The sequence below is a fragment of the Pleurodeles waltl genome, chromosome 6 (assembly GCF_031143425.1).
Source record: "Pleurodeles waltl isolate 20211129_DDA chromosome 6, aPleWal1.hap1.20221129, whole genome shotgun sequence".
Classification (NCBI taxonomy): Eukaryota; Metazoa; Chordata; class Amphibia; order Caudata; family Salamandridae; genus Pleurodeles; species Pleurodeles waltl.
Window position 1 is genome coordinate 1,051,315,181 of NC_090445.1, and position 26,092 is coordinate 1,051,341,272.

General features: G+C 42.9%; 1 protein-coding gene across 4 annotated transcripts in view; it reads right to left on the minus strand.

Annotated features, from left to right (window-relative positions):
- The window catches only part of CHD5 (chromodomain helicase DNA binding protein 5), a 981,350-nt gene that overhangs the window by 389,205 nt on the left and 566,053 nt on the right, over nucleotides 1-26,092 (minus strand). For all 4 annotated transcript variants that reach the window (XM_069239999.1, XM_069239998.1, XM_069239997.1 and 1 more), the window contains exons 23-25: nucleotides 21,959-22,190; nucleotides 12,316-12,354; nucleotides 4,549-4,721 (exon numbers count right to left, since the gene is read on the minus strand). In XM_069239999.1, coding sequence (XP_069096100.1) covers nucleotides 4,549-4,721; nucleotides 12,316-12,354; nucleotides 21,959-22,190 — 444 coding nt within the window. The remainder of the gene's footprint in view (nucleotides 1-4,548; nucleotides 4,722-12,315; nucleotides 12,355-21,958; nucleotides 22,191-26,092) is intronic.

Sequence of the window (26,092 nt, forward strand, 5' to 3'; positions counted from 1 at the left end):
ATTTAGTGTTTTTTTTATAGATTAATCAATCAGAGGGGCATATGAGAAAGATGGTCATGATTTGTTAAAATTGTATCCCTATGATAAACGTTATCACACAAAAAAAGGAAAACACTGCACTTTACAAATCTGTATTTTCCTGTGCTTCGCTAATCTAGCCCAGAACTAGAACTAACCTCCGACTTGAATTATAACACAACCATTATGTTGTTTCTCTGCTCATCACATGTAACAAAATGTGCACTACGTATATTATTGCACATATCTGAGGGAAGCCTTTTGCTATGAATTCATTGCTTTTCCTGTCTGCCACTGTAAGCGTGTTCCTAACATGAGATTGTTATTGTTTGTAATGTCAGAAAAGGGGGTTGTATTAACATTAATTTAGGAGATGTTGTCCGGATGTTGTTAGATGATGTGGCATTACATTTTGTTTTCTGATTTGTTAATCTGTGTAAGGGAGTGATTATCTTATGCTGCCTGTCCTCTTTTCCTGTATATTTTTCTGTAAAAAGGCTCCATTTTGGAAGTTAGTCAAGCCTGGTTTGCCGATTTTAGAGAGCAGACCCTCAACAACTGTCTCTTACTTAGGAATTAGAATATTTTTACCTAGAGACTTCACTTCATACCAGGCTCTTTATTGGATCTAATTGAGCCTTATACAAATTCCCTATATTGATTTTCCATGCATCTTCACTAAGGGTCTCATTACAAGTTTGCCGGTCCCGACGGGGGGACTGCCAAACTTGCAGTGGTGTCTGCCCTTTTACAAGTTTCACGCTGGTCTGACCTGGCTGACCGGCAGAAACCTTGAAATAGAATGGTCTCCCCTGTCAGTCCGTCGAGAACAGTGCTATGAGATAGGAGTTGAGTGCTATCTCATAGCACAGATGGGGCCGACCACCAACCTCATAATGCGCACTGTCTGCACAGTATAGCAGACAGTGTGCATTCCAACAGTGCTGGGTGGGGGGCCCCTGCACTACCTTTCCACCAGCCTTTTCATAGCGGGCTTCCAGACATGAAAAGGCTGGGGGAAAGAGGAAGATGTAATCAGCATGGCGGCACTGAGTTCAGCACCACCATGGCTGATTACAAGCCCGACTACCGTCATGCTGTCGGGAACCTTGTTCCCGGCGGAGAAAGCGTTCCTTTGGAGGTCCAACGGCCAAAGTCGTAACCATCAAAGTCTCAGCAGTCTGAAGACCACCAGACTCGTAATGAGACCTAAGTGTTATTTTTGCCTTTTGCTTTCTGTATTGATCTTTGAAACTATTCAATAAAGCTTCATGGTTCATAATGTATTGAAGCTGAGTTTTCGTGAGGCTCATAGCTTCTTTAATGCTGCCTATTTCCTGATGATTTTGAGTCTGTTGGGGTACTTTACCTCATCTATTCTTGAGGAAAACACCAAATCCTGAACCTGCGAAGACGGTTTATCTGTCATGTGTCAGATTACCAAAGATGGTATAAACCCTTCCTAGCATCTATCCAATTGACCAGACAAGAAGGGTTTATTGTCATACCCTTCAATTTATCTACATTGTGTTCTGAAGGAAGACATAAAACAAAGTCTGGAGAGAAAAATCGAATTTTCCATACCGTCATGAGTTATCATTGCCTCAAATATACACTGGGCCTGAGTATGGGTTTTGGAATCGGAACACCCGACCACCAAACCCATGGTGAGGAGACTGCTGCGGAGCTTGCGGTCTCCCCATCTGCCTTGTTATGAGTTTTTTACTGGGCTGACCGGTGGAAACCTTGCTCAGTGGAAAATGTGCCATGGCATTGGAGTCAGCTCCAAATGATGCTGAGTCGAATGCCATTTCACAGGGGGCCCCCCTAGCACATTCTGATTGTGCACTGTCTGCACAGCAGACTGCACATTCCAACGGTGCTGGGGAGGGGGGACCCTGCACTTGTCCTCCGTCAACCTTTTCATGGCAGTTGAACTGACGTGAAAAGGCTGGCAGAGAACACATTTGTAATCAGCACGGCAGCGCTGACCTCAGCGCCTCTGTGGCTGATTACAACCATGACTGCTGTCATCCCGTTAGGATAAGAGGTCCCGGTGGAGACAACGGTATTTTGGCGGCACCAAAAGCCTACGATGTAATATGGCAGTTGGACCACCGCAGCTGACACGGTCAGAACTCCACTGCGAGTCTGGGGGCCTTCAAATCGCCAGACTCGTAATTGGGCCCACTGGCACGATGGTCGTGCAAATAATCATCAAAAATGTGATTACATTTTAAATGCTTGATTCCAATAGGAGCACGCAGTTAATGACATATGTTAACATACGGAATCAGCATAGCACTGTAAGTCAGTCTGCATTTGACCATTAGGACACTCTCATGCTTAGCCTCTACATTTTCCTGTCTCCCAAACCTTCCAAAATAACACACCAAAGTTGTGTCTAATTGTGTACATGAAGATCCATGTCATGTTATGTCATGTTGAATGCATGTTTAACATCATGAAACCCTTTAGGTCAACCATGCTGGTTGCGGGTGGAAATTTCATACTTTGTTTTGATGTTGGGCTGCTTTAGGTCATGCTTAATGTTTCTATGGCACATTGCCACACTGTATTCACACAGTAGCTGTGCAGTGACCTGGCCAATTTCTTGTGATGTACCTGGCATAACAATCCAAGACCAGTGCAAAGGAGATAGTCACCAGGATTCACAGAAATTCTTCCTCATAATATTTGTGAAACAGAATGTATTTTCCAAATCTGTGCATCCAGCTGTGAATATGGCGATAGTGACCTACATCAGATAGCATTTTTGCTCCCAAAAAAGCCAATTTTTGCAACTTCTGTGCCTTGAGGAGATAGGAGTTACATTGCCACCAAAAACAGTGACATTGTGAAAGGGACCCACGGGTTGGGGGATGCACCTTTCCACAGGACAACTGTCTGCTTTCCCAAAAGCCAACATTTTTCATTTGCTTGGTATAAAGTGTTCTTCGAGGATAGCTTACACAGTGCAAGTAGTTACAAGTAAACAAGCACAGATGGAAACCTTTCAGTGCTCTGCAAATACCAGAGCAGTCACAACCAATGATGCAGTTATTTAGGAATCACAGGGAAGTAGAGAAGGCCTTAATTCCTTCCCCCTTCTTTGAAGTTCACTGCCAATGACAGCATTGACTATGAGTCCTAAAGGCATTTATGATTTAGTGTCATTTTGATAAATTGTGTTCCATTATTTATTCGTTGTAAAGCTTGCCACTTTGTACAATGCAAGCTTTGCAAGGGTCAGAAACTGTAAGTATATCAATCCCCTGGAGTCTTATGTTTTGTAATGACCTGTAGGTTAGAATGTTGAGTGAGGGCTGTATGTCAGAGTATCAGGGACCGACATAGTGGTACATTTAGGTAAGTGTAGTTTTATTATTTTTAACTCCTCATCTACGTTCCTTAAATGAAAGATTTTTGCATTGCCAAGGTACATGTATATGGAGTTAAGTACATTAAACCTACACTTACCTATACATACTTACCTTAATGATATTTTAGTAATCAATATTTTTCCCACAATAATTTTGTAGGACATGATTCATCCATGATATTCCTGTAGTATGCCTCAGTGATATATTCAGATAGTTTTTGTAGGTGACTGGAACTCAGAGCCTCATTTTGAGTTTGGCAGTTGGACAAGCCGACCTCCAAACTCGCGTGGAGGATGGTGCAGTCATGCCAGCGGCATCTCCCCAGTCTTATTACAATGTTCCTGCCAGGCTGACCGGGGGAACATTGTATTAGGACATTTCCACCGGGCTGACCAGCGGGAACAGTGCTACGGTATTGGTCTTGGCTCCCTTAAGGGAGCTGAGGCCAATACCATAGCACACCAGCACCCTCGGAATGCGCACTGACTGCAAAGCAGACTGCGCATTCCGAGGGTGCTGGGCAGGGGGGCCCTTTGGCATGGGCAGTGCAGGGGCCCCCTTTTGTTCCCCGGCACTGGCTTTCCTCCAGCGTTTTTGTGGCGGGTCCCCACCATGAAGAGTTTGGCAGAAAATCCAGTTGTAATCAGCACAGCGGCGCTGAGTGCAGCACCGCAGTGGCTGACCACAACTCAGTTCGCCGTTAGCCCATCGGGAACAATGTGGTGGGTATGGTGGTCTTCAGATGCTCCCACCTGGTTGTGTTATAATGTGGCGGTCAGACCGCCTGGAGTGAGGCAGTCAGACTGTCACCGTGGGGCTGGCGGTCTCATTACCGCCAGCCTGGTAATCAGGCCCTAAATACTGGAAGGCTCACACTGGGGAGTATTGGGGAAAGCTTTAGATTTAAAGGAGAGTCTGTGTGTTGGTGAATACAATATATATGAGGCTATAAAAGGTGATTACCTCCCTGATAAGCTGTGGGTAGTTGGATAGATGGCAGTTTGTCTGACTGTAACATAGTTTAAGGATATGGTACCAATATTGAATTGTTTGTACATCCTTTGATGGCTAGGGGGTGCATAAACCAGTTCTTTGAGAGAATGGGAAATAAAGAAAAGCTAAGACATGAATCTACAGATCATATTACCACGCCATCTTCTTCCCTCACAACATACTGGGCCACTTTGAAGGAGCTGAGGTACTCATTCATGTTCTGAATCTCAGTGTCATCTGTGGCATCCTGGTTTCGATCCAAGAGTTTTGAAATTGCGTCATCGTCGTAATGAATCACACTGCTGTCCTCGACTTCCTTGTTATCACCTAAATCATTCAAGGCAAAATGGGCAATATGTAAGAACCAAGTACAGCAGACTTACAGTTCAGTTTTAAGAACACCTTTATGGGTATTTGGGAAACTAGGTGTAGGTTTGTACTTCTGTAACCATATCATGAATAGTTATGCTGGTACAACACAGAGCTGAGTGCCGTTTCTAAAGTGCATTTTTTTTTTTTCCACAGACTAATGCATAAGCTACCTAATACACAGCTAGGGAACAGTGGGCCCTGACTGCCTCTCTCTGCTTGTGTGTTTTGGTGTCTGCAGCTCACGTGCTAATTTGAATGAAATTCTGAGTTGAATGTATGTGCCTTAGACCCTACAAACACAAAAAACGGTTGCTCAATATTAGGATAATCCCCTGGTTCCAGGCATATATTTCTTTCACTTTCATGTGCCCATCTGTTTTACTTAACCCTACATATTTAGATTGTCAGTAGGTGCACAACCTGCAGATTTGATGAAAATCGGAGTTGCACAGTTTTCGTATTTCTGCTCGATATTGATGTTCCACATGAAAATTCTCTTCTTTGAAAATACAAGAAAACGTGCTAAATTCACACTTACAGCACCATTTTTGTTTGAGTAACATTATACGTCAGATTAAGAGCTTGGTGGAGAGTGGAGAGTACTCCATCTGTGTGGATGTCAGATGGTATTAGATCCACCATCCTGATTGACTGCTGTCTGCAAATTTAAAGAGCACTGCTGACCCAACAGTGATATCTGTACCTTGTAAGGAACTGCGTCATGCCGGTTCCTGACAGGGTACAAAAGGTTTCGTGGACGGCCGCCATTGTTTTTTCATTAACAAACTTTGTTTTTCTAAATACAATTCCAAAACTCAATTTTGTTTTTGGAAACAAAATGCTAATGGTGCCCACACGTAAGGGTTTTTCCCCTAGGTGTGGGAGGGTCATTATTTGTCTTTTTTGGTCCTTCTCTGACAGGTTTTTACCTGGCGGTGAAGGACCAAAAGAAAAATACATCATACCATTGAGCCTGATTAGGGTGAGCATGTCATGTGCAGATTAAAGAGCCACACAGGTATTCAATTGTTATCTGAGCTTTGTCTTAAAAACTTTTTTGACCATAACTAACATTCAAATCTTTCAAATCATTGTTATGCAATAATTTATAAGTGAACTATATTGACATTTATTTAACTTTCACAGTCAAATTTAGTCCACAAGTAATACACTTAAATTAGCAAGAAAAGCATGTAAACAAAAGCGATTTAATAATAAACAAACATGACTCCTGGAAGGCAGCAAAACAGTAATCAGGAGCGAAAGGCAATAAGATTCATATAACTGGACACACTCACATTGACAGGACTCTAAGAATGACCTGCAAGAGGGTTGCCACACCTCTTCTGTTCTCAAACAGAAAAAAGGCTGCAAGCAAATGCACCATCGAAGTGTAAATCTATGTCAATATGCATTAGATGAGTCTGCTTTGGTTGTATGGTACTATGTTTAAGTCAAACATATTGTATCCACAACATCTTCTACCACCAGATCTTCAAAAGATGTATATATTCACTTACTGTTAGCCCTGAGAGCCTTTGGGTGGTCACCCCTAACTTTTTGCCTGCCTCCCTCCACTTTTTGGACACTGTTTTTGCTGGCTTTTAGACTCTGCGCACTTTACCACTGCTAACCAGTGCTAAAGTGCATATGCTCTCTCCCTTAAACATGGTAACCTTGGATCATACCTGATTGGACTATTTAATTTACTTATAAGTCCCTAGTAATGTGCACTATATGTGCCTAGGGCCTGTAGATTAAATGCTACTAGTGGTCCTGCAGCACTGGTTGTGCCACCACTTAAGTAGCCCCTTTACCGTGTCTCAGGCCTGCCATTGCAAGGCCTGTGTGTGCAGTTTCACTGTCACCTCGACTTGGCATTTAAAAGTACTTGCCAAGCCTAAACCTTCCCTTTCTCCACATATAAGTCACCTCTAATGTGTGCCCTAGGTAACCCCTAGAGCAGGGTGCTGTGTGGGTGAAAGGCAGGACATGTACCTGTGTAGTTAACATGTCCTGGTAGTGTAAAACTCCTAAATTCGTTTTTACACTACAGTGAGGCCTGCTCCCTTCATAGACTAACATTGGGGCTGCCCTCAGACATTATTGAAGTGGTAGCTGCTGATCTGAAAGGAGTAGGAAGGTCATATTTAGTATGGCCAGAATGGTAATACAAAATCCTGCTGACTGGTGAAGTTGGATTTAATATTGCTATTCTAGAAATGCTACTTTTAGAAAGTGAGCATTTCTTTGCACTTAAATCTTTCTGTGCCTACAATCCACGTCTGGCTGGGCTTAGCTCCTTGTGCATTCACTCAGACACACCCCAAACACAGGGTACTCAACCTCACTTGCATACATCTGCATTTTGAATGGGTCTTTCTGGGCTGGGAGGGTGGAGGGCCTGCTCTCACACAAAGGACTGCCACATCCCCTACTGGGACCCTGGCAGACAGGATTGAACTGAAAGGGGACCTGGTGCACTTCTTAGCCACTCTTTGAAGTCTCTCCCACTTCAAAGGCACATTTGGGTATAAAACAGGGCCTCTGCCCTACCAGCTCAGACACTTGCTGGAGAAGAAACCTGAACCAGAACCTGCATCCTGCCAAGAAGAACTGCCTGGCTGCCTAAAGGACTCACCTGACTGCTTTCTACAAAGGACTGCTGCCTTGCTGTTGCCCTGCTGCCTTCCTGAACTCTTGCCTTGCTGCTGAAGTGCTCTCCAAGGGCTTGGATAGAGCTTGCCTCCTGTTCCCTGAAGTCTTAGGACCAAAAAGACTTCTCTTTTTCAACTGGACGCCTTGTGCGCCGAAATATTTGACGCACAGCTTGGTCCACGGTGAAAAAATCACCGCACGCCGATCCGGACAGACGCCGCTCGGCGCGACGCCTGCGGTGCGACTGGAACTTCGCCGCACGGCCTTGCCTGGACAACGCCGCCCGACTTCAGAGAGGAAATCGACGCAACGCCTGCTGTGAGGGAGAAGATTCCACGCACAGCCCACCGGAACGACGCGCAGACGGAAAACAAGCCTGGGATTCCACGCACAGACCCCGGGACATCTGGTAATCCCGCGAACCACAGAAGGAGACTCTCCGCGCGCCGGAAAATGGCACACGACTTCCCCGCGTGAAAAATAATGACGCAAGTCCGTGTGTGAAGGGGCGAAACCGACGCACACCCCATTATTTCACGTATCTCCTCCTCTGCGGCCCTTTGCAGAGATTTTCCACTTTAAACCAGGTACTTTGTGCTTGAAAGAGACTTTGTTTACTTTTTAAAGACTTAAGACACTTTGGGGGTCATTCTGACTTTGGCGGGCGGCGGAGGCCGCCCGCCAAAGTACCGCCGTCAGAATACCGCTGCGCGGTCAAAAGACCGCCGCGGTAATTCTGAGTTTCCCGCTGGGCTGGCGGGCGACCGCCAGAAGGCCGCCCGCCAGCCCAGCGGGAAACCCCCTTCCATGAGGATGCCGGCTCCGAATGGAGCCGGCGGAGTGGAAGGGGTGCGACGGGTGCAGTTGCACCCGTCGCGATTTTCAGTGTCTGCTTGGCAGACACTGAAAATCTTGGTGGGGCCCTGTTAGGGGGCCCCTGCAGTGCCCATGCCAGTGGCATGGGCACTGCAGGGGCCCCCAGGGGCCCTGCAACACCCGTTACCGCCAGCCAGGTTCTGGCGGTCAAAACCGGCAGAGCCAGGCTGGCGGTAAGGGGGTCGGAATCCCCATGGCGGCGCTGCCTGCAGCGCCGCCATGGAGGATTCCCCAGGGCAGCGGGAAACTGGCGGGACACCGCCGGTTTTCCGTTTCTGACCGCCGCGGTCAGAATGCCCATGGATGCACCGCCAGCCTGTTGGCGGTGCATCCGCAGTCGTTGGCCTGGCGGTAGTCTACCGCCAGGGTCAGAATGACCCCCTTTATATCACTTTTCAGTGATATCTCTACAATTTCATATTGCATCTTTTATCGTTTTGACCTACAGATATCCAGATAAATATTATATATTTTTCTAAACACTGTGTGGTGTATTTTTGTGGTGCTATATTGTGTTATTGTATGATTTATTGCACAAATACTTTACACATTGCCTTCTAAGTTAAGCCTGACTGCTCGTGCCAAGCTACCAGAGGGTGGGCACAGGATAATTTGGATTGTGTGTGACTTACCCTGACTAGAGTGAGGGTTCTTGCTTGGACAGAGGGTAACCTGACTGCCAACCAAAAACCCCATTTCTAATACTTACCTTGACCTAATCTGTGATGGAGTGGTAGTGTAGTGAATGAAACCAATTTGTCATGAGATATATTGCATGTGTTACAATTTTTGTAGGATATCTGCTTTTTTCTGTGTGGTCACACTAGACTTTTGCTGTATCTGCTCTGCTGGCTTTAGAACTCTGTGCCCTGTATTCCTGTTGACCAGGAGAAGAGTGCCCATGCCCCTCATCAAATATGGTTAACTTGGCTTATTCCTAAATGGTACATTTAACTTGCCTATAAGTCCATATTGTATGCTGTAGAAAGTAACATCAGGTCCTCAAAGTTAAATACCACTTATGGATTGCACCACTTATTGTTCCGTTCACTACAGCTGCACTTCAAACATGGCTGTAGGCCTACCCCTGGTAGACTGACTGCTGCAGGGTAAAACGTGCAGAGCAACCTGTTACAGTAACCCTTTTAGAAAGGTAAAACCCTACCTTTCAAATAATGGTAAGTCATCCCTAAATCAGCCTTGCAGCTCACAATATAGGGTGCATGGTATTTAAAATGGGACATGCAGACAATTAATGTTATCATGTCCCTACAGTTAAGGGTCCAAAATGCTATTTTCACTAAGGGATGACTGGGTGTCCTATGCAGAAAACCAGAATACACATTAAAATACTAACAGCCTGATTCACAAAGGTGAACTTACATTTTGTAGTAAGTGTACCTCTTTCTCAGAATTCACAAACTATGTTTTACGACTCTGCACTTCCTATACTTATGTGTGCGGAGTTCTTCTCACCCATAAACCGTGCAGTTTGGGGTGCAGAACTCAGTAAACAAAGGGGAAAAGAAGTGCTGACTTGTAAACTTCCACACGTAGTTTATTAATTTAGTTTGTCGTACGTTCTGTAATTGTGATATGTAATTTGCAGTTTGAGAATCAGGCCCTCAAAGTTGTACATATACCTTTCTAAATTTATTTAACTCAGACATACAGTGAATAAAATGTTCAGGACAGCTATTATGGTGACATATACTTTCTACCTGTCTGTCAACCTTCCTTTTGCATTCAGCTCTTTTGGGAATCAGGCCCTAATATTCTATCTTGGGTATGGGACCAGCTAGAAAATAATGAATCTATTGTTTTATAGTTAATAAAATCCAATTCAATGTTGAAGTAAGATTTCTAGTAAATATTAAGAAAAGTAACTTTTTAGAAAATTACTCTTTCCCTACCTGATTACCCTGGAGGCTAATCCTGGAGGCCTAGCTTTCCAGCTGAAGCTCAGCCAGTGATTAGCCTTGAATAGGGAGAATGAGGAATGAAATACCTTTCAGGAGCAAATATAAGCTGACCAGAATGGGAAGAGATAACCCCCTACATTCCACTGAAAATTCTGGTGGGGGATGTGGGCATCCTGTGATGCTACACTGTCAAATCTTGCTTGACAGGTCTGTTGTAACACTTGGGGCACACTTGAAAGGGAGATAACATGATGATAAAAACAATTCTTGTGTATCCCCTGTCTGGTTGGTGGGGGGCCCTGCTTTTGTCCTACCAGACATCTGGATTTGTTGTGGGTACAGTGCTTGTTTCAAAGTGGACTTTTAGTGCTGGATGAGGGGTTACACTGTGGCACCTCCAGGCACCCAACTCAGATGACCTTTTAAACCTATTGCAGATCACAAGAGGGCAAGACCTGGTGTCTGTGACCTGAGAGAAGGCCTGAAGGACTGGTCCCTCTTGCATCCAGGACAACGATTTGGACTCCAACGGTCAGTTGGCTGACTTTCTGTGTGGCTACAGTTAGTCAACTAGCAGCAAAAGGCCTTTTCCTGGAAGTACCCAGCTGACCAGTGGCAACTGCACTTGGACAGGACCTGCTGATAACCTCTGCCTGCTACCGTATGAGTCCTGAATTGCCTCCCTTGAGGTCCTGGGGGCCTTTAGAAGTGTAACCTTGTGGTTATTTGGACAGAAATATTAGAAACATTTGAAAACTTTTTTATCCAGACCGGTCGGACTTAGAAACTTTTTCAAACTTTCTGACTTCAGACTTTCCCCAAGAACAATCAACTTGGTGCATTCGACCCAGGCTCCGTTATGGTCGACCTGCTAGTTTACCTTGGTCCCAGTCTACTACAGCCATTGAATATCATTGGCGCTTTACTTTTTCTTGGTACTGTTTCTACATAATTTTGAATAAAATACATATCTCTGGTTCCCCTTATTGGATTTTTGTCAGCTTGGTGTCATTTTGTCTCCTTTTCTAATTTAGCTTTGGAATTTTCCTGCTTGCCATTTTGACTTTGTTACTCTTTTGGTACCGCATAAATACTTTACACATTGCCCTAAGTTAAGTCTATCTGCTTTATGCCATTGCAACCGGGGGTTTAGCTCAGGGTAATTTAGCGACTTTAAAGGTTCATCTTGACAACAGTTATGTTTACTCCTTGATGTGGGAGTCGCCCACCCCAAATAATAATCCAGGCTCTTACAATATTGATATAATGTTACACTTCTCCATTCCTCTTCAGGTCATTCCATTATTTCTCTCAACATCTGCATGCTTAGCCTTGCAATATGGTGGAGTTTTTGCAGGTCCTACACTGATGATCAAACAATTATTTCAACTCAATAAACTGGATGGGCTGGCATGAATCACAGGATAACCTACATCAAAGTACTTTTTCAAGCAATGAAAAAAGTTTGGAAACGTTTGGAACTCTTTTCCATCTTAACACATGAATAATATTAACTTTAGAAACAAGGCAAATAAAAAGTTGTGTTTCTTGTAAGGGGGAATACAAATTAAAAGGCACATTTTAAAATGGTAAATTAGGCATTCATCTTCATCTTATTAGCTTCACAATGTTGCCAAAAGTGGTACATCATGTGATAATATACTCAAGAGGTAAAATACTGAACGGCCTAAGACACTGCGGCATCCTAAACAAAGAATGAGATATGCACATTTAAATAATAAATCATGCGTAGTTACAGCACTAGAGAAAAAGCTCCAAGGGAATTGTAAAGACCACTTTCAATATATTTATGGCCTATGTTTGCTGCCATCAATAGCTATATTTGTGACAGACACCTGTCTTTGGGAAAGACAAAGGTCCCAAGAAAGATGACATTAAATGATGATATCAGTCAGCTTATATAAGCAGCTGAGTGAGGTGGAAGGACCATTTAGAGACTCTCAAGAAAGATGACATTTAATGTGTGATGATACCAGTCAGACTTCTGTAGGCTGCCAAGTGTGACAACCATTTATTAAATGGTTACTGTTCTGGTAGCTGCTTTTACAAGCAATATTTTCAGTGTCACTCACCTGTCCTCCTGACCACAGTTAAGGTGCCACAATGATGGTCTGCAGTGAAAAGGAGGAAAAACAAAGGGAAGTGAGAAACTGAGAAGGAAAATAAGGTGATGGTTCATAAATGTGTCCTACTGGAGTCAGTATATGATGAAAACATTCTGGCTAATGGTTGCAGCTTGTCAATATACATTATATTTCATTTCTGGTGCTGTCAAAATCTTGTCAAACAATAACACAGAAATCTGAAGCATACTGTTGTTGCAACAGTCTCTAGGTTGCATCTGTCTTCCATAGGAAGTCTTTATCATTAATAACTGGATCCAAATTGGGTTATTGTATGAACTGAGGTTAATCAAAGTTAACCAACACCATCAGTGAAGGCAGTAACAGAAACAGAACACTGTTCAAGACAATCAAGCACTGCACAATCCCCTGCCTGACCCACCTATTCCTCACTCCACAGAAAAGTGCAATGCCATCAACTACTTCTTCATGGAAAAAATATAAAAGATCTGACAGCACAATGACAATACCAATCCTGCTTTATCTGTCACACCCACCCCTTCTGGTAGAATCCAGCAATGGTCAGCATTCAAAACTCTAGCTCTCACAGTTCTGGCTGACATACTCAAGGGTCTCAAAGCCACTTCTTATGAAGGTGATGTTTTACCATTGTCGTTCATCAAGACTGTCTTTGGGTATGCTCTCTTACCCTCAGTATTGTCAATGGCCCCCTCATGTAAGGCATCTTCCCTGACTGGCCAGACCTTCCCACTCCTAAAGAAACCTACACTAGACCCTGATGAACTTGCCAACTACCGGCCCATCACTCACTTACCATTCATCAGCAAGCTCATTGAAAAATCAGACTATGTTGAACTTGTGCCACCTACAGCACGAATACCAGTTGGGCATCAGCTCACACTGCATCATGGAGACCGCCATCTTATACATCGCCCTCTTGACTACTGATGATGATTATCCTACCCTCCTGATATTGCTGGGCCTCTCAGCTGCCTTCAACGCAGTCGGCCATCTCACCCTCATAACCACCTTCGAGCCATAAATGGGGATTCACCTCAAATGTTTTTCACTGGTTCTCCGCCTACACTTCCAAGCAACATCAGTTTGTTCACATGGGCACCTCAAAGTCACAAAAGATCCCTATTATATCTGGGATCCCCTTTGGGTCCATACTGTCTCCTGTCATCTTCACCTTTTTCATGCAGCTGCTTGGTTCTCTACTCGCAGATAACAGCATCAAGATTCACCAGTATCCCAGTGATGAACAACTGTTTGAAGGAATCCTCTGCTTCAGGCATCCAACAGCTTAAAGACTGCTTGCACACCATCCAAACCTGGATAACCAGAGCCTACCAGAAGCTCAAATCAACCAAGACAGAATTCCTATTATTCATAAAAAAAAAAAAAAAAAGATACAGTACATACCTGGCTCAACGACATGAACCTTGATGACTTTGAACCCCACCTCTCACTGAATGCCATATAACTTATATTCACCCTCTACATCAACCTGTCCCTCAAGGAGCACACAGGCAAGAAAACAAAGATGGACTAGTGTCGGCTCATTCTTCTAAAAAAAAGTCAAACCACTTCTTACAGAAAGCAGCTTCAGAATTGCTGCTCAAGCCATTGCAGTCTTGCATCTAGATGGTGGCAATGACCTACTCAATGGAAACCCAAGGTCCACACTGGCACCCCATACAGACATCCTACATGCCACAGCATGTCTCATCCATGACCTGCTGAAATATGGTCACATCACTTCCACCCTGATAGAACTCCATTGACTCCCCTTGCCAGGTAGAGCAATCTAGACAACCAGCTACATTGTTTACAAATTCATCATTGCCAGCACCCCGCAGATATTGCAGAGAGGTTCACCATCTCTAATGGTTCTTGGCTTACCAGCAGTCAGGACACCATCAGACTACAGGCTAGGAAGTGCAAAAAAACAAAAATAAGACAACAGGCTTTTTCTATGTATGCACCAAGAGCCTGGAACAACATCCCTGCATCGATCAGGACTGCTCCATTGCTGCTCCAATTTAAGAAAGACTCTCCTCTTTAAATAACATTACATCATATTACATTAAATCACAATGCATTAACTATCTACAACCTCTTCTTCTCATATCACTCACAGACTTTAAGCTTGCATTTGACCATGTACAGTGCTCCACTATCTTTTGGTTAGGTTTGCACCATAGAAATACCATATGTGTATGTACGTACATACATACATACTGTTGTGATGTCACCCAGGGGAAGAGCTTGCTTCCCTCTGTCCCACCACTTCACCCAGGTCCCCAGAGACGTGAACAAGATGATTAAATAGGGGTCTCTCACCTTGTCCCGCCTCTTCTGGGTCTCCACAGATCCAAGGAAGACAGGAGGAAGCAAGTGGCACTCTGCTACCACCAACTGCCTACTCCCCTGTCAGTGCAGGTCACTGAAGACCCAGGCTGAGATGAGAAACTGAACACTGCTGACAAGTATCTTTCACAGAGCCACTAGGAGTACATTGCCAGCTCTCCGCTCTCAATGGTAGAATGAAGAGTGCAGGTTTGGTTTGGGAGGGGATGGGATGGCACTGAGGCTGGTGAGAGTAGGTGACAGGAGGAAGGAAATTATTTTGAAGTTTTGGCAGGGGGCAGGGGTTTTGGAGAATGTGGTAGTGGTGGTTGGCGAGATGCTGGGTGTTTTTTTTCTAGTTTGGACTGTGAAGTGTGTAGGGGGGTGTATGCAGGGTTGTTGTGGGTGGATGGCAAGAGTCCAGGTATTTCTTTAATATTTGGATGCAAGAAGGTAAATGTTCTTTCACAAAGAAGTGGGGGTGGATGGCTTATCCATTTCTCCTTTATCTCTGTGTATATGTTGCAAGCAGGGGCAGATGCTTTTGTAGTACACAACATAAAAGTATTCCGCCTATTGTCTATTTAATGTCACTCAACCCTTTAGTGAATCACAACTCAGTTATTCACAGATACTCATCTATAATTCTACATAGTTGACCCACAAACAAATGAGATTGTAATGGACTGGAAAACATAATGGTTATTTACACTCAAATGCAAATATTTGGCAGGGCACTTGGGGTTGTACCTTTAGGTAATAGTAGTGCAACCTGATTTACTTACAGTAACTTTTGATATGTTATGTTAGGAGAATGTATATAGCGCTTGAACACAGAGGGTTTTATTGGCACTGAGAGAGACAGGGAGCAGGTAAATTGGATGAAAGCCACACTTCATGAGAAAGTCTTTCTGAGTAGCCATGATTTCAGGATTGTTCTCAATATTGGGTAGTTTGGCTCATGGCGAACTTCCAGCAAAATGGGATTTCATAGAGAGGGGGCAAGAACAGAAAAGCATCCGCCTCCCCGCTCTTCATCTGTGAAAATGTGTTTTCCTAAGGAGTGCCATGATCTGAGATCTCAACATGTCTTCATGTTTATGCCTTTTACTTCTGGATGACAAAAAGGCAGTGCCTCACTTGTAAATGGCTCTACATGTCACACAAGCAGAATTAAAATGCATTCTTTGTGTAACAGGCAGCCAGTGAAGATTTTTAAATGCAGGGGTGGCATAGTGTGCCTAGGTAGTTTAGGAATCATCAATGCAGAATTGTTTTGGATGATCTGGAGTTTATGAGGGTGAAAAGATGGAAGGCCAAGCTAAATACAGATGGTGTAATCAAGGGATGAGAGAATGGTTGCTGTAATGGGCAATCACAACGCTTCAGGAGAGATTAGGGAAGAAAATGTCCTCATGATTTGCAATAAGCCTATGGGTGTACCGGTTATTGTGTTGATCTGAAAGCCCTGAGAAAGTTTGCCATCCAAGACCACCCTTAAACTCTTGGTTGCCAGCTGAGGGCAAAGAGTTTGACACATTTCGATTGGCCAATAACAGGGTTCTAAAGGTTGAGAGTTTTACTGACTTTCACCAGCTCGTTTTAACTGGGTTAGCTTGAGTGAGCTGCATCCACCAGCAAACAAAGCTCAGCTTAGACTGAGGTTCCAAGTGGGAGCTATGGGTACTCTTTACCTGAAATATGAATTGAAAGTCGTATGTATAGTTATAAAAATGACAACCTCTGGAGGCAAGAGCCTTAAGCAGGGGGCGTGCATAGATGTTAAACAGTAAGAGCTATAAAGAAGAACTCTGCAGGACACTCCAGCCGAGTTTTACAGTAAAAAAGTTAAAGTGTCTTAGTGTATTCTCTTGGGTACGATAGATGAGGAAAGAATTAAGCCAGCTCAGAGCTAGACCAGATATCCCTGACACCTTCAACTGTGATGTCAAAATCCCATGGTCCACCATACTAAAAAGTGGCAGAGACACCCAGTAATACCAGAGTGGGAATATAGCCTGCATCCGTTTAACACCAGTATGACTGCTTCCTTGCTACGGCCATCTCAGAGGCCCGCTTGGTGTGAATGCAAGAAATTAGAGGTGGAAAGAAAACTGTTACATTTCTGGGTGACGTATAATTCCAGCACTTGGGGTCAGAATGGCAAGAGTATAGTGGGGCGGAAGTTCTTTAACTGCTTAGGGTCATCATCTGATGTCTTCAGTAGAGGGAGAAGCACTGTTGATCTAAATTGCAGAGGTACTAGTCCCTGGAACAGCAACCTATTAAGCAGCTCCAACATAGGGTCTGCTACAGTCTCGGTCAAGGACTGAAGCATATGACGGGGTCTTTGGAAATTACAATTGTTAAAGTGCTTCCATAGTATCAGTCAGTCGCGGCTCGCTGGTCGCAGAAGGGGAGGGGCAGCAGGCGCAGGGGAGGGGAACAGATTACATTATAAAAAATATTTTTTTAAAACACTTACCTCGCTCCTCGACGCCGCTCCACTCCTACAACTCGCTGCAGACACAGGCTCCCAGCCTGCCCTGCGGCCAATCCTGGCGCTGCCAAGGCGCTCCCAGGCAGACTGGGAACCTGTGCAGGCTCTCTCCAACCTGGCAACTGTGTTGCTGGGCTGGACCGATCCTTCTACACATGTGTTTGGCTGGCCCGAGACGGCCGACCAAACATACTTGTGCAGTGAGGGGGAGTGCTAAAACGATAATGAACACATTTTATTATTGTTTTGGGGGAAAAGGTTTGCAGCTGCCGCTGCTGGCGGCGTGAGGGGGGACGATGGTGGCAACGCTTATCCACTCTTATGGAGGAGCCTTCCCTGATTTCAGTGCTTAATAGCACATAACAAATAAGCAATTTCTAAATTGAATGGTCAGCATAACCAACGTTCACTTATTATTCAGTTATATTTTTATCTTTAGAAGCAAGCAAAAGTCGCAGACAATCATTCTTTGCACAAGATATTAGATCTGCTTATTGAAAGTGATAAATCATGAAGTTGGCTGGCTGAACAACTATTACATTTTGAATCACAGTGCTTCATTTAAGGTCCATGAACACAAGTAATGAGCAATACAGTGAACAAAATCCCCCAACCTAAACACGTTTCATAAAGCAGCATTCCCTCAATTATGTAAACACAGTTAGTACAAGCCTTTGTCGTCACCAGTGCATCTACACGGGGGAGTCCCCAGCCAATTGAAGTCCTTATCCTTTTCAGTACTAGCCCTGACTGTCGAATTTGTATCAAAGAACCAGTGTTTGAAGGCCGCACATACTACTGAAAAGTAGAGCCCTCATAGAGTGATTAATATAATATCAGATTGAATTTAATTGCTGACTCATTACAATATTTCACATAACTGGCTGATAGAACTTCACGTTTTTTGCACACTTTTTTCCATTTAAGAAACTCGCTCCCAGCTTCCAAATGTTCTGTTGAATAAGGTGGAAACACAGCAGATTGGCTTGCTGCTGGTCGCTTTCCCTGTGCCGGCACACAGACAGTCAGCCTTGAGTGACGCACATCCTGTCATCAAGGTGCGAAGATGAGTTTGTGCTGTATAGCATAAGCAGGGGCATAGCTTCTGGGGCAGCTCTACCAAGTATCACTCATTGAGAGTTAGAATAACGCAGTTTCACACTTGACCCCGCATTACCTCACATAAATGTTACGTCACGCATATCAGAGCTCCTCCCTAGGTCTCTCACGATAATCTCAATTCTCACACCAGGCCAGTGTAGTATTACCAAGGATGAGCTTGGAATCTGTTATATTCAAACCTACGTTTGCTGCCATGCATAGGCAAAGGAAGGGTCACTGGGGTCGAGGAGTCAAAAACAGACAATTAACAGGAAAGCGGCTGATGTGATTGTCTCCGAGGTTAAGAGAATTGGCCACCAATTTAAACCACTAGAGGCCTCTGGAGGCAGCAGGTCTATTCACATGTTCCCCTGCTTGATTTTGCTTGTGAGAAAGTGTCGCTCATAGTCATTGAAATGTCACTCATAATTGCACAGAAATTATAAAAATCTGAAACCTTGGCAGCTATGAGGGGGTGTTTCGGGTGTTGCACCCCCGTAATAAATGCATTTTCTGATAAATAGTTGGGTACAGATGCTTTCAGTCCGGTTTGTGAGATGTGAGTCAGATTTCAGCAGGATTTTTTTCATACACACAGACATAAACGCACACACATTCTTTAGTTTGAAATTCCTTAAGAGTATTGGTTATTTTACTGAATGTTGTGTTTTCTCTATTACTACTCCTACCAATCCATGTTCTTCTTCCTTTCCATTGCCTCTTAGGCCCTGCTTGTCCTGTAATGTATTTAAACACTGTTTGCTAGCCTGAATGTCAGAAAACCTGAAGCTAACCCCACCCCCCAAATTACTGACCACACTACGCCCCTGAGCATAGGATTTGTACTAGAGGCATAACTTTACAGTTCAATTTCTTATACACAAACTATAATCATGCCTATGCATTGTATTAATGCTGTGCACAGCAACACACATGCAAACTTTGTTCTTTTGGAGAAATGAACACATTAAGCCATGTTTGCACCAGCTTCAGGTAGGCATTCCTCCCCAGTAATGCCCCTGTGGCACAAAGTGGTGCAAGAAGCTTTTGTTCTTTGAACAGGCCACCATTCCAGCACAAAATACCTTCTGGACTGTATAGTTAATAACATGTGACACTGCATGTTACTTTGCAATCACTTTATATCCCACCGCAGTAAAGCCTTAGTAAAACTGGGCCTAATTCCAAGAACTTAAGGATCACTCAAAGGAAGTTTCAAACCTACAGAATGTTCAACTTGGTTTCTGTAATCATTTTCTTGTATACGTGTGTTTCCCAAAAACATGAAATATATGAAGACTGGACACAGAATAAAATTCAAGGTTAGATATGGTGCATGTTTTTAATAGACTACAATTGGTAACTCAGTGTTTGCACAGTCCTTTATCTACTTTGTCCCTAATAAATTCTATACCTCTGATAGTTTTTCTGGTTCAGTTTGTTATATTTTTTACAAGATCCCAAACCTACCTTTAGAGTTATTCCACATTCATCCTAAAGACAAAAAAACTAACAATGTGATTTCTAGCTATGCACTATACATATGTTGCAAACTATATTAGAGTTTTAATGTGATGTTTGACATGTTGAATGAACTGTTATAAATAGAATACATTATGGAAAACACTACTGTCTAGTCCATGATTACCTTCTTGCAATCCTTAAGTGCCATAAACGTTATCCTCCTACACCACCACAGTCCAATAAGCATTGTCTTTAAAGAGCCTAAGCAACTCATGGCCTCCCTCCCCACAATCCCCACCCTCCTTGACAACTTCAATATTACGCTTTCCTTCCATCAGTTGTCCCCCAGCTTCTCCTCTCAGTCCACAATACCCATTTAAACAACTCTCTGAATAACATATTCAGGAAATTCTATCCTCTCTGTTACTTCACACCCCATTCCATGACTTAACTGCAGCACTGCCCTGCATTTACAAAATGAAGTACACAAAAAGAGATGGATTGTATGCTTGAATTAATCTCAGCCACTGGTAATTACTCAGGGCCTCATCCCAGTCCATCATTATTATACACTCCATGCCACCTCAATTTGGACACAGCCATATGCAAAACAGTCTTGGCACTGCTCCAATGGAAACAGTCCACACTGAACTGCAGGGCCGGGTCCTCCCTGAACTGGAATACAAGCAACCCCAGACTGGTTTTGCCTGTGATGTAGCATGCCATGAAAGTGTGAGTGAAGCTTCCTCATCCAAAATAAAGTATTTTCATTTTCATATTCAGCCAATACATTGACTCACAGCATTATTGCCTTTGTTGTGGTTTACTCTTGGCTTTCAGGCACTCAAAGAGGATATGAACCTTTTATTTCCCTGGCAGTACACTATCCTGGCTCTCCTCATTGCTTGGACATTATTTGTACTTGTTATTACTGTGCGTCACCTGTTCTACTCGCTCCTCATTTCCAGTGGCATTTCTCAATGGTCTGCCTTCACCCACACCTGTTATTCCTTTAATCCGTCTTCACTAGTAATAATGTGTCCTCCTTCTACTGATGACACAGAAGTTTTCGTCTTCATTCTGTCATGCACGAAGGCTCTCTATGCTTGTATAACAGATTGCCTCTAGTACTAGATGTCTAATAACTACTTAATGTACAACCAATACAATAACACAGGCCTAGTAGTACTGTGTATGTTCACACCATGGGGGAGGTTTGCTGGTGCTTTTGACAGATAGCAGATGGGTATCATTACCTAGCTAAACGGGTGATTCAAAAATATCAAATCCATATCACTATTCTACTTGAGTCTTGACTTTGTCAGTGCCTAGAATCTTGGAATCTATCTGAGCAGGGAAACAAGTGTAAATTCATCAATATATTGTAACATCTGCTCATTACCACCATTCACTATCTGCAACGTCTGTCCTTATTTCCACTTATTTTGGTCACTACTTCCAAAATTGCACAATTCCTTGGAAATGTTGATTATTGCAACCACTTCAACCTCAGACCTCCTCACTACTTTTTCCAAATCTTTAATAAAAATGCTCATCTTTACCAACTACAATTTGGTCAACATTCCTAGACCCATACTCTTGCCCACTTCTGACTTCTGGCATACTCCCCATGTATCACAGGTTTCAGTGCACCTCCCTCTGGTATTCAGACAGCTCATTTCTAAGCAAGCCACCTCTCATCCCACGCCCTCTGTGTTTCATCAAACATAATATGAACTTCCATATCCACACAGCAGCATTGGAAAACTCTTTCTCTGTAGGCAGAAGTTATCAACCAACTGGATATTTACAATACTATTTTGAAACGGCAGTGGAGTATGGTTACCAATTGTTTATAGCACATACTACTGATACAGTTTTCCCATGCCCCAGAGACAGTAATGAACTATCTATTATTTTTGTCACCTACTACCTCACTCTCTGCCCCCTGTCTTCGCATATACCACCTGATGTAAAATACGCAAAGCATTTTGATCAAACAAATAAATATGTGGAGAGGTACTTTTACTTGAGATTATAAAGTACAGGGGGAGTAGGTATCTTGTTGAGTAGTAGACGAGAGGGTTTACAAATCAAAATTCTCATACCATGGCATACAGATATGTCACATTTGCTTTAAAATTATATCAGTGCTTTTTATGTATACAATTACTTTAATGGATTATGAACCTCGGGATCAATTAATTTTCTCACCTTCCATATCATCCTTAAAGAGTTCCTCAGTCCCAAATTTCAAAATGTCATCTAACTCCTGTTTAGACATTGAACCAGACTTTGAGCCCAGTCCCGGGCGGACAACCAAATGGGTGAGCATCATTTTACGCTTTGCTACCTGTGTGATCCGCTCCTCCACCGAGGCCCTTGTCACAAATCGGTAAATCATCACTTTCTTATTCTGCCCAATCCTGTGGGCTCTGCTGAAAGCCTGCAAGAAACATGATATGCAGATCAGTTCTGCATTTATAAGACTTCTTCAAGAATTAATAGATTGTTAAAATTCCTGGACCCATCAGTTAATTTCTAAGTGCGTGAGAGAGGCACAATCTATTTGAAGAATGCTTTGAACACTTCTGCAATGTAGTCTAAAGTTTAAACTGAAATTGACTAATGTGCTCTGTCCAGCTTGTGCTTGAATTTATTAGGTTTACCATTAATTTAGTAGCTAAAGATTATTTTATTCACTCCAGCAAAGCCTGGTTGTTACAACAGAAAGCTTCTTGCTATGTAACTTAGTAAGCTAGGTTATCATAAGACAAATGGCACACATCACAAAGGTACATTTATGGATGGGAGTCTCTATATAAGTAGATTTACACCTACACCTGAACATAAATCAACTCTTATCTTCAATTCAAGGACTCAGGGTGGAGATTTACTCCTCCCAGTGGACTTACCTTTCCTCACTCCCTTACATGATGTGTTGCGACCATGTACAACTCAAAATACAACTGTAAAGTTACAACTAGTTATTTTACAGCCATATTTTACATTTAAATCTTCCAAATGTAGTTTTACAGAGTGAAGACAGAGATATCTGTCTATGATATGTGGAACCATCAACTGAAAGGAAGAGGAACCTAGGCAGCTCCTGAGAAAAACAATACATACCTGACAATCAAAATAAGGTGAACAGATAACTAATGTCCTCAGCTTGTGTTCTCTTCTGCTCTTTTTCCCTTGTGCTGTCAGAAAATACGGCACTAGGCATGTTGTTTTAGACGGGAAATGAGTCATGTGTTTAAAAAAAAATTCACATTTTACAGATCACTAATTTGAAAAGTCTGCATATCTGTTAACTTTACATTTTTACAGTGTGATATAAAAAGGTGCAATGTCTAATGTTTCATGGCAACGCTTTCCTACACTGTAATATGTTTTAAGTGTAAGCATCTGTGCTCATAGTGGTATTGCATGCCTGCTCTAGTGTAAGAGTGAATTCCCTTGCAGCAACACAAAAGGATCATGGACGGAGTACTGAACAATGCAAACACTCACCCCCAGTCACAGATCTGGGTTTAATCCATTGTTCTTTTGCTCACCATGCCACCCCAGTCTTGACCCTGTTCCTCAAGGGAACATTCCAGCCTGAACTGCCAAGCCAGGTCCTCCCTGGACCGGAAACAAGTATCCTAAGACCGATTTCTGGGTATCACCCTTCATCAGCCAGGCTAGCTTGAATCCAGTGGCACAGTGAGCAAGAGACCCATGTCTGGGCATACCCTTCCCACTTAGGGCAACTTTAGGAACACAAAAGGATGATGGACGGAGTGCTCAAGGGAACAGTCCAGCCCTAACTGCCAAGCCTGCAGCACCTGTTTGTGGCCATATGTAGGATGTCAGTCACTCCAAGGCCTGGTTGAGTAGTTTTGAGCTTGTTTGGGGTGTAGGAGTGCTGGACCAGATGTGGGCATACATTAACTGAACAGCAAGAGACTTAGGGCCTGATTGCAAGTCCTGCGGATGTGATTTACTCTATCATGGCGACAGAGTAAAGTACTCCATCACCCCGAGGGAGTACTCACCTGCCGAATTTAGAGATGTCTACCGAACCAGTGGACGTCTCTTGCTTCGGCAGGAAGTACCTCAGATTGGTTTCTGTCAATGCCTTGAAAGTTTGACAGACAGCTCTGTCAACATGATGGTGAAGAGGGTGCTCCTTTGCCTTTGCAATGGAGTGCCCTCTAATCGAAATCAGGTCATTACTCTTTTGTAGGTGTGCTTTTGTCATTACATGTTTTTCCATGTACTCTTCCTGGATTTTGCATTTCCTTCTCCTGTTTTGTAGTAGATATTTCTCATTTTCCAGCCCCTCCTTCTTACCACTCCCACATTTACACTTAAATGTTAAGGCTACATTTCCAGCTACGCACTTCCACTAGAATGCTCTGCACATATGAGATAAAAATAGTAACAGCCTGAATCTATGTCTGTGAATTGCATTTATGAGTATATGATGTATTACTCTATAGAGATACTTGTAAATGCCTTTGTGAATTCTACCCACAGTCCAAGGTAAATCAAGCAGTTATACAGAATTACTATTATTGAGCTCCACAAAGTAACTACATAATCGAAAGAGAGTTGGTGTTTTTAATCCAAGACTACAAAATACTTCAGTGCAATAACCAAGGTGTCTCAGCACACCCAGTTTATCAAAGTCCAAGGGTTAAAGAACAAAGGGATGCAAAGAGGGGTACTGGTGTCTTTTAGGTCTGAGGCCGGTGCTCAGAAAAATGGACTCCTCAGCCACTCATATTTGCTAATTTCTAGTTAGCTGACAGTATCATGTCCTGAGTGCCAGAATAAGAGTCTCAAAACAAGGTAGGTTGTTAATGGAAACATAAAAGAGAGGGGGGGCTGAATCAGTCACTATCAGAATTTGTACGCACATCGATTGTCCTGTCATTCTGATTTTGCTATGTCTAATGACTGACTGTGCCAGCACATATGGAAGGCTCATCCTGGATTTCAAACCCTTATATCCCAGAATAGAGGGAATGGAACTTGTAAGAAGCACTTGCTCAGGTCTAGACACCTTAAGTGGGAGTTGGAGGACGAGAGGAAGCTTACTTCACAAATTTCTTATACGCCCCCCCCCATATATAATGGTGATCTGCAAAGTGTAGGTGGATCCCAGCTCTTACCTTCACATGTGGCAGTGCCTATATTTTACAACCCCAACTTTCACACCAAGTTGTAATATAGGGTGTAGTCAGCACATTTTTGCATAATAATCCTGCCCTATATAAAATACTATTCACCCCCCAACTCCTCGATTTCCCATGGGCTATGTCCTCACTTTATTAAAACCAGAGTAACATAATATAACTAAGTTTATGATGCATGCCCTACTTAAAAGAGGAGGAAATACCTTTTTGAAAGAAAGAAAGAAAGAAAGAAAGAAAGAAAGAAAGAAAGAAAGAAAGAAAGAAAGAAAGAAAGAAAATGAAGAAATTATAAATTCTGTTGATGGTGCGTCTAATATCTAATGAGGACCACTGTCTTACAATAGCTCATAAAGTTTGGTCAATAATAGCGTACTTCCTGCAACAACATAGCCACAGTCTAGAGTATCACATACCATGTGGTAAATGGAAAACCTTTATTTTATCACTGTATGGAGACTCTGCTGTCCCAACAATGGCTTCAGCAAAAGATAAGCATTTTGAGTCATACATTATCTCATCAAAGGGTGTTGAACTCTCAATAAGGAGCAGTGAAGACTCTAGGGCTACAAGTCTTAATGGCATTCCAATAAGCGTTATTAAATCAGATTGAAAACATTGAAGACATGTTCTTTCTTTATTCTTCAATCAAACAATTTTATAAATTCAAGTTGCACCGACCTCGAAAAGGCTCTTACATCAAACCATGATATAAACAGGGGCCAAAATCAGAGCCCAGCAGCTACCGTCTTATTGCTTGCTAGATGCTGATGGTAAGATTTTTGCCAAACAGCTCCTGTCACATTTGTAAACTGGGTTGATGGAGGGGGAGCAGATTTCAACCATACAAACTGGTTTCAGATCTAACTGTTTGACCATGGTTATCACATTTGTTTTAACTACTCTAGTCACTCGTACAATGGAATTAAAAGGAAATAACCTTTATATCTGTTTTGTGAATTTCAGCAGTGCCTCTGACAAGGCTATTATATATAAGCGCTGTTCCGTGCTATCCTATATGGCATTGATTGTGAACTTTTATATGTATTGATAGAACTCCACGGACACTTGGATACACGTTAAATTACCAAAGGGCCAAGGACTAACACCAAGAATCAATACTTATAATAGCCTTAAACATGGTGTATATTGGCACCTCTTT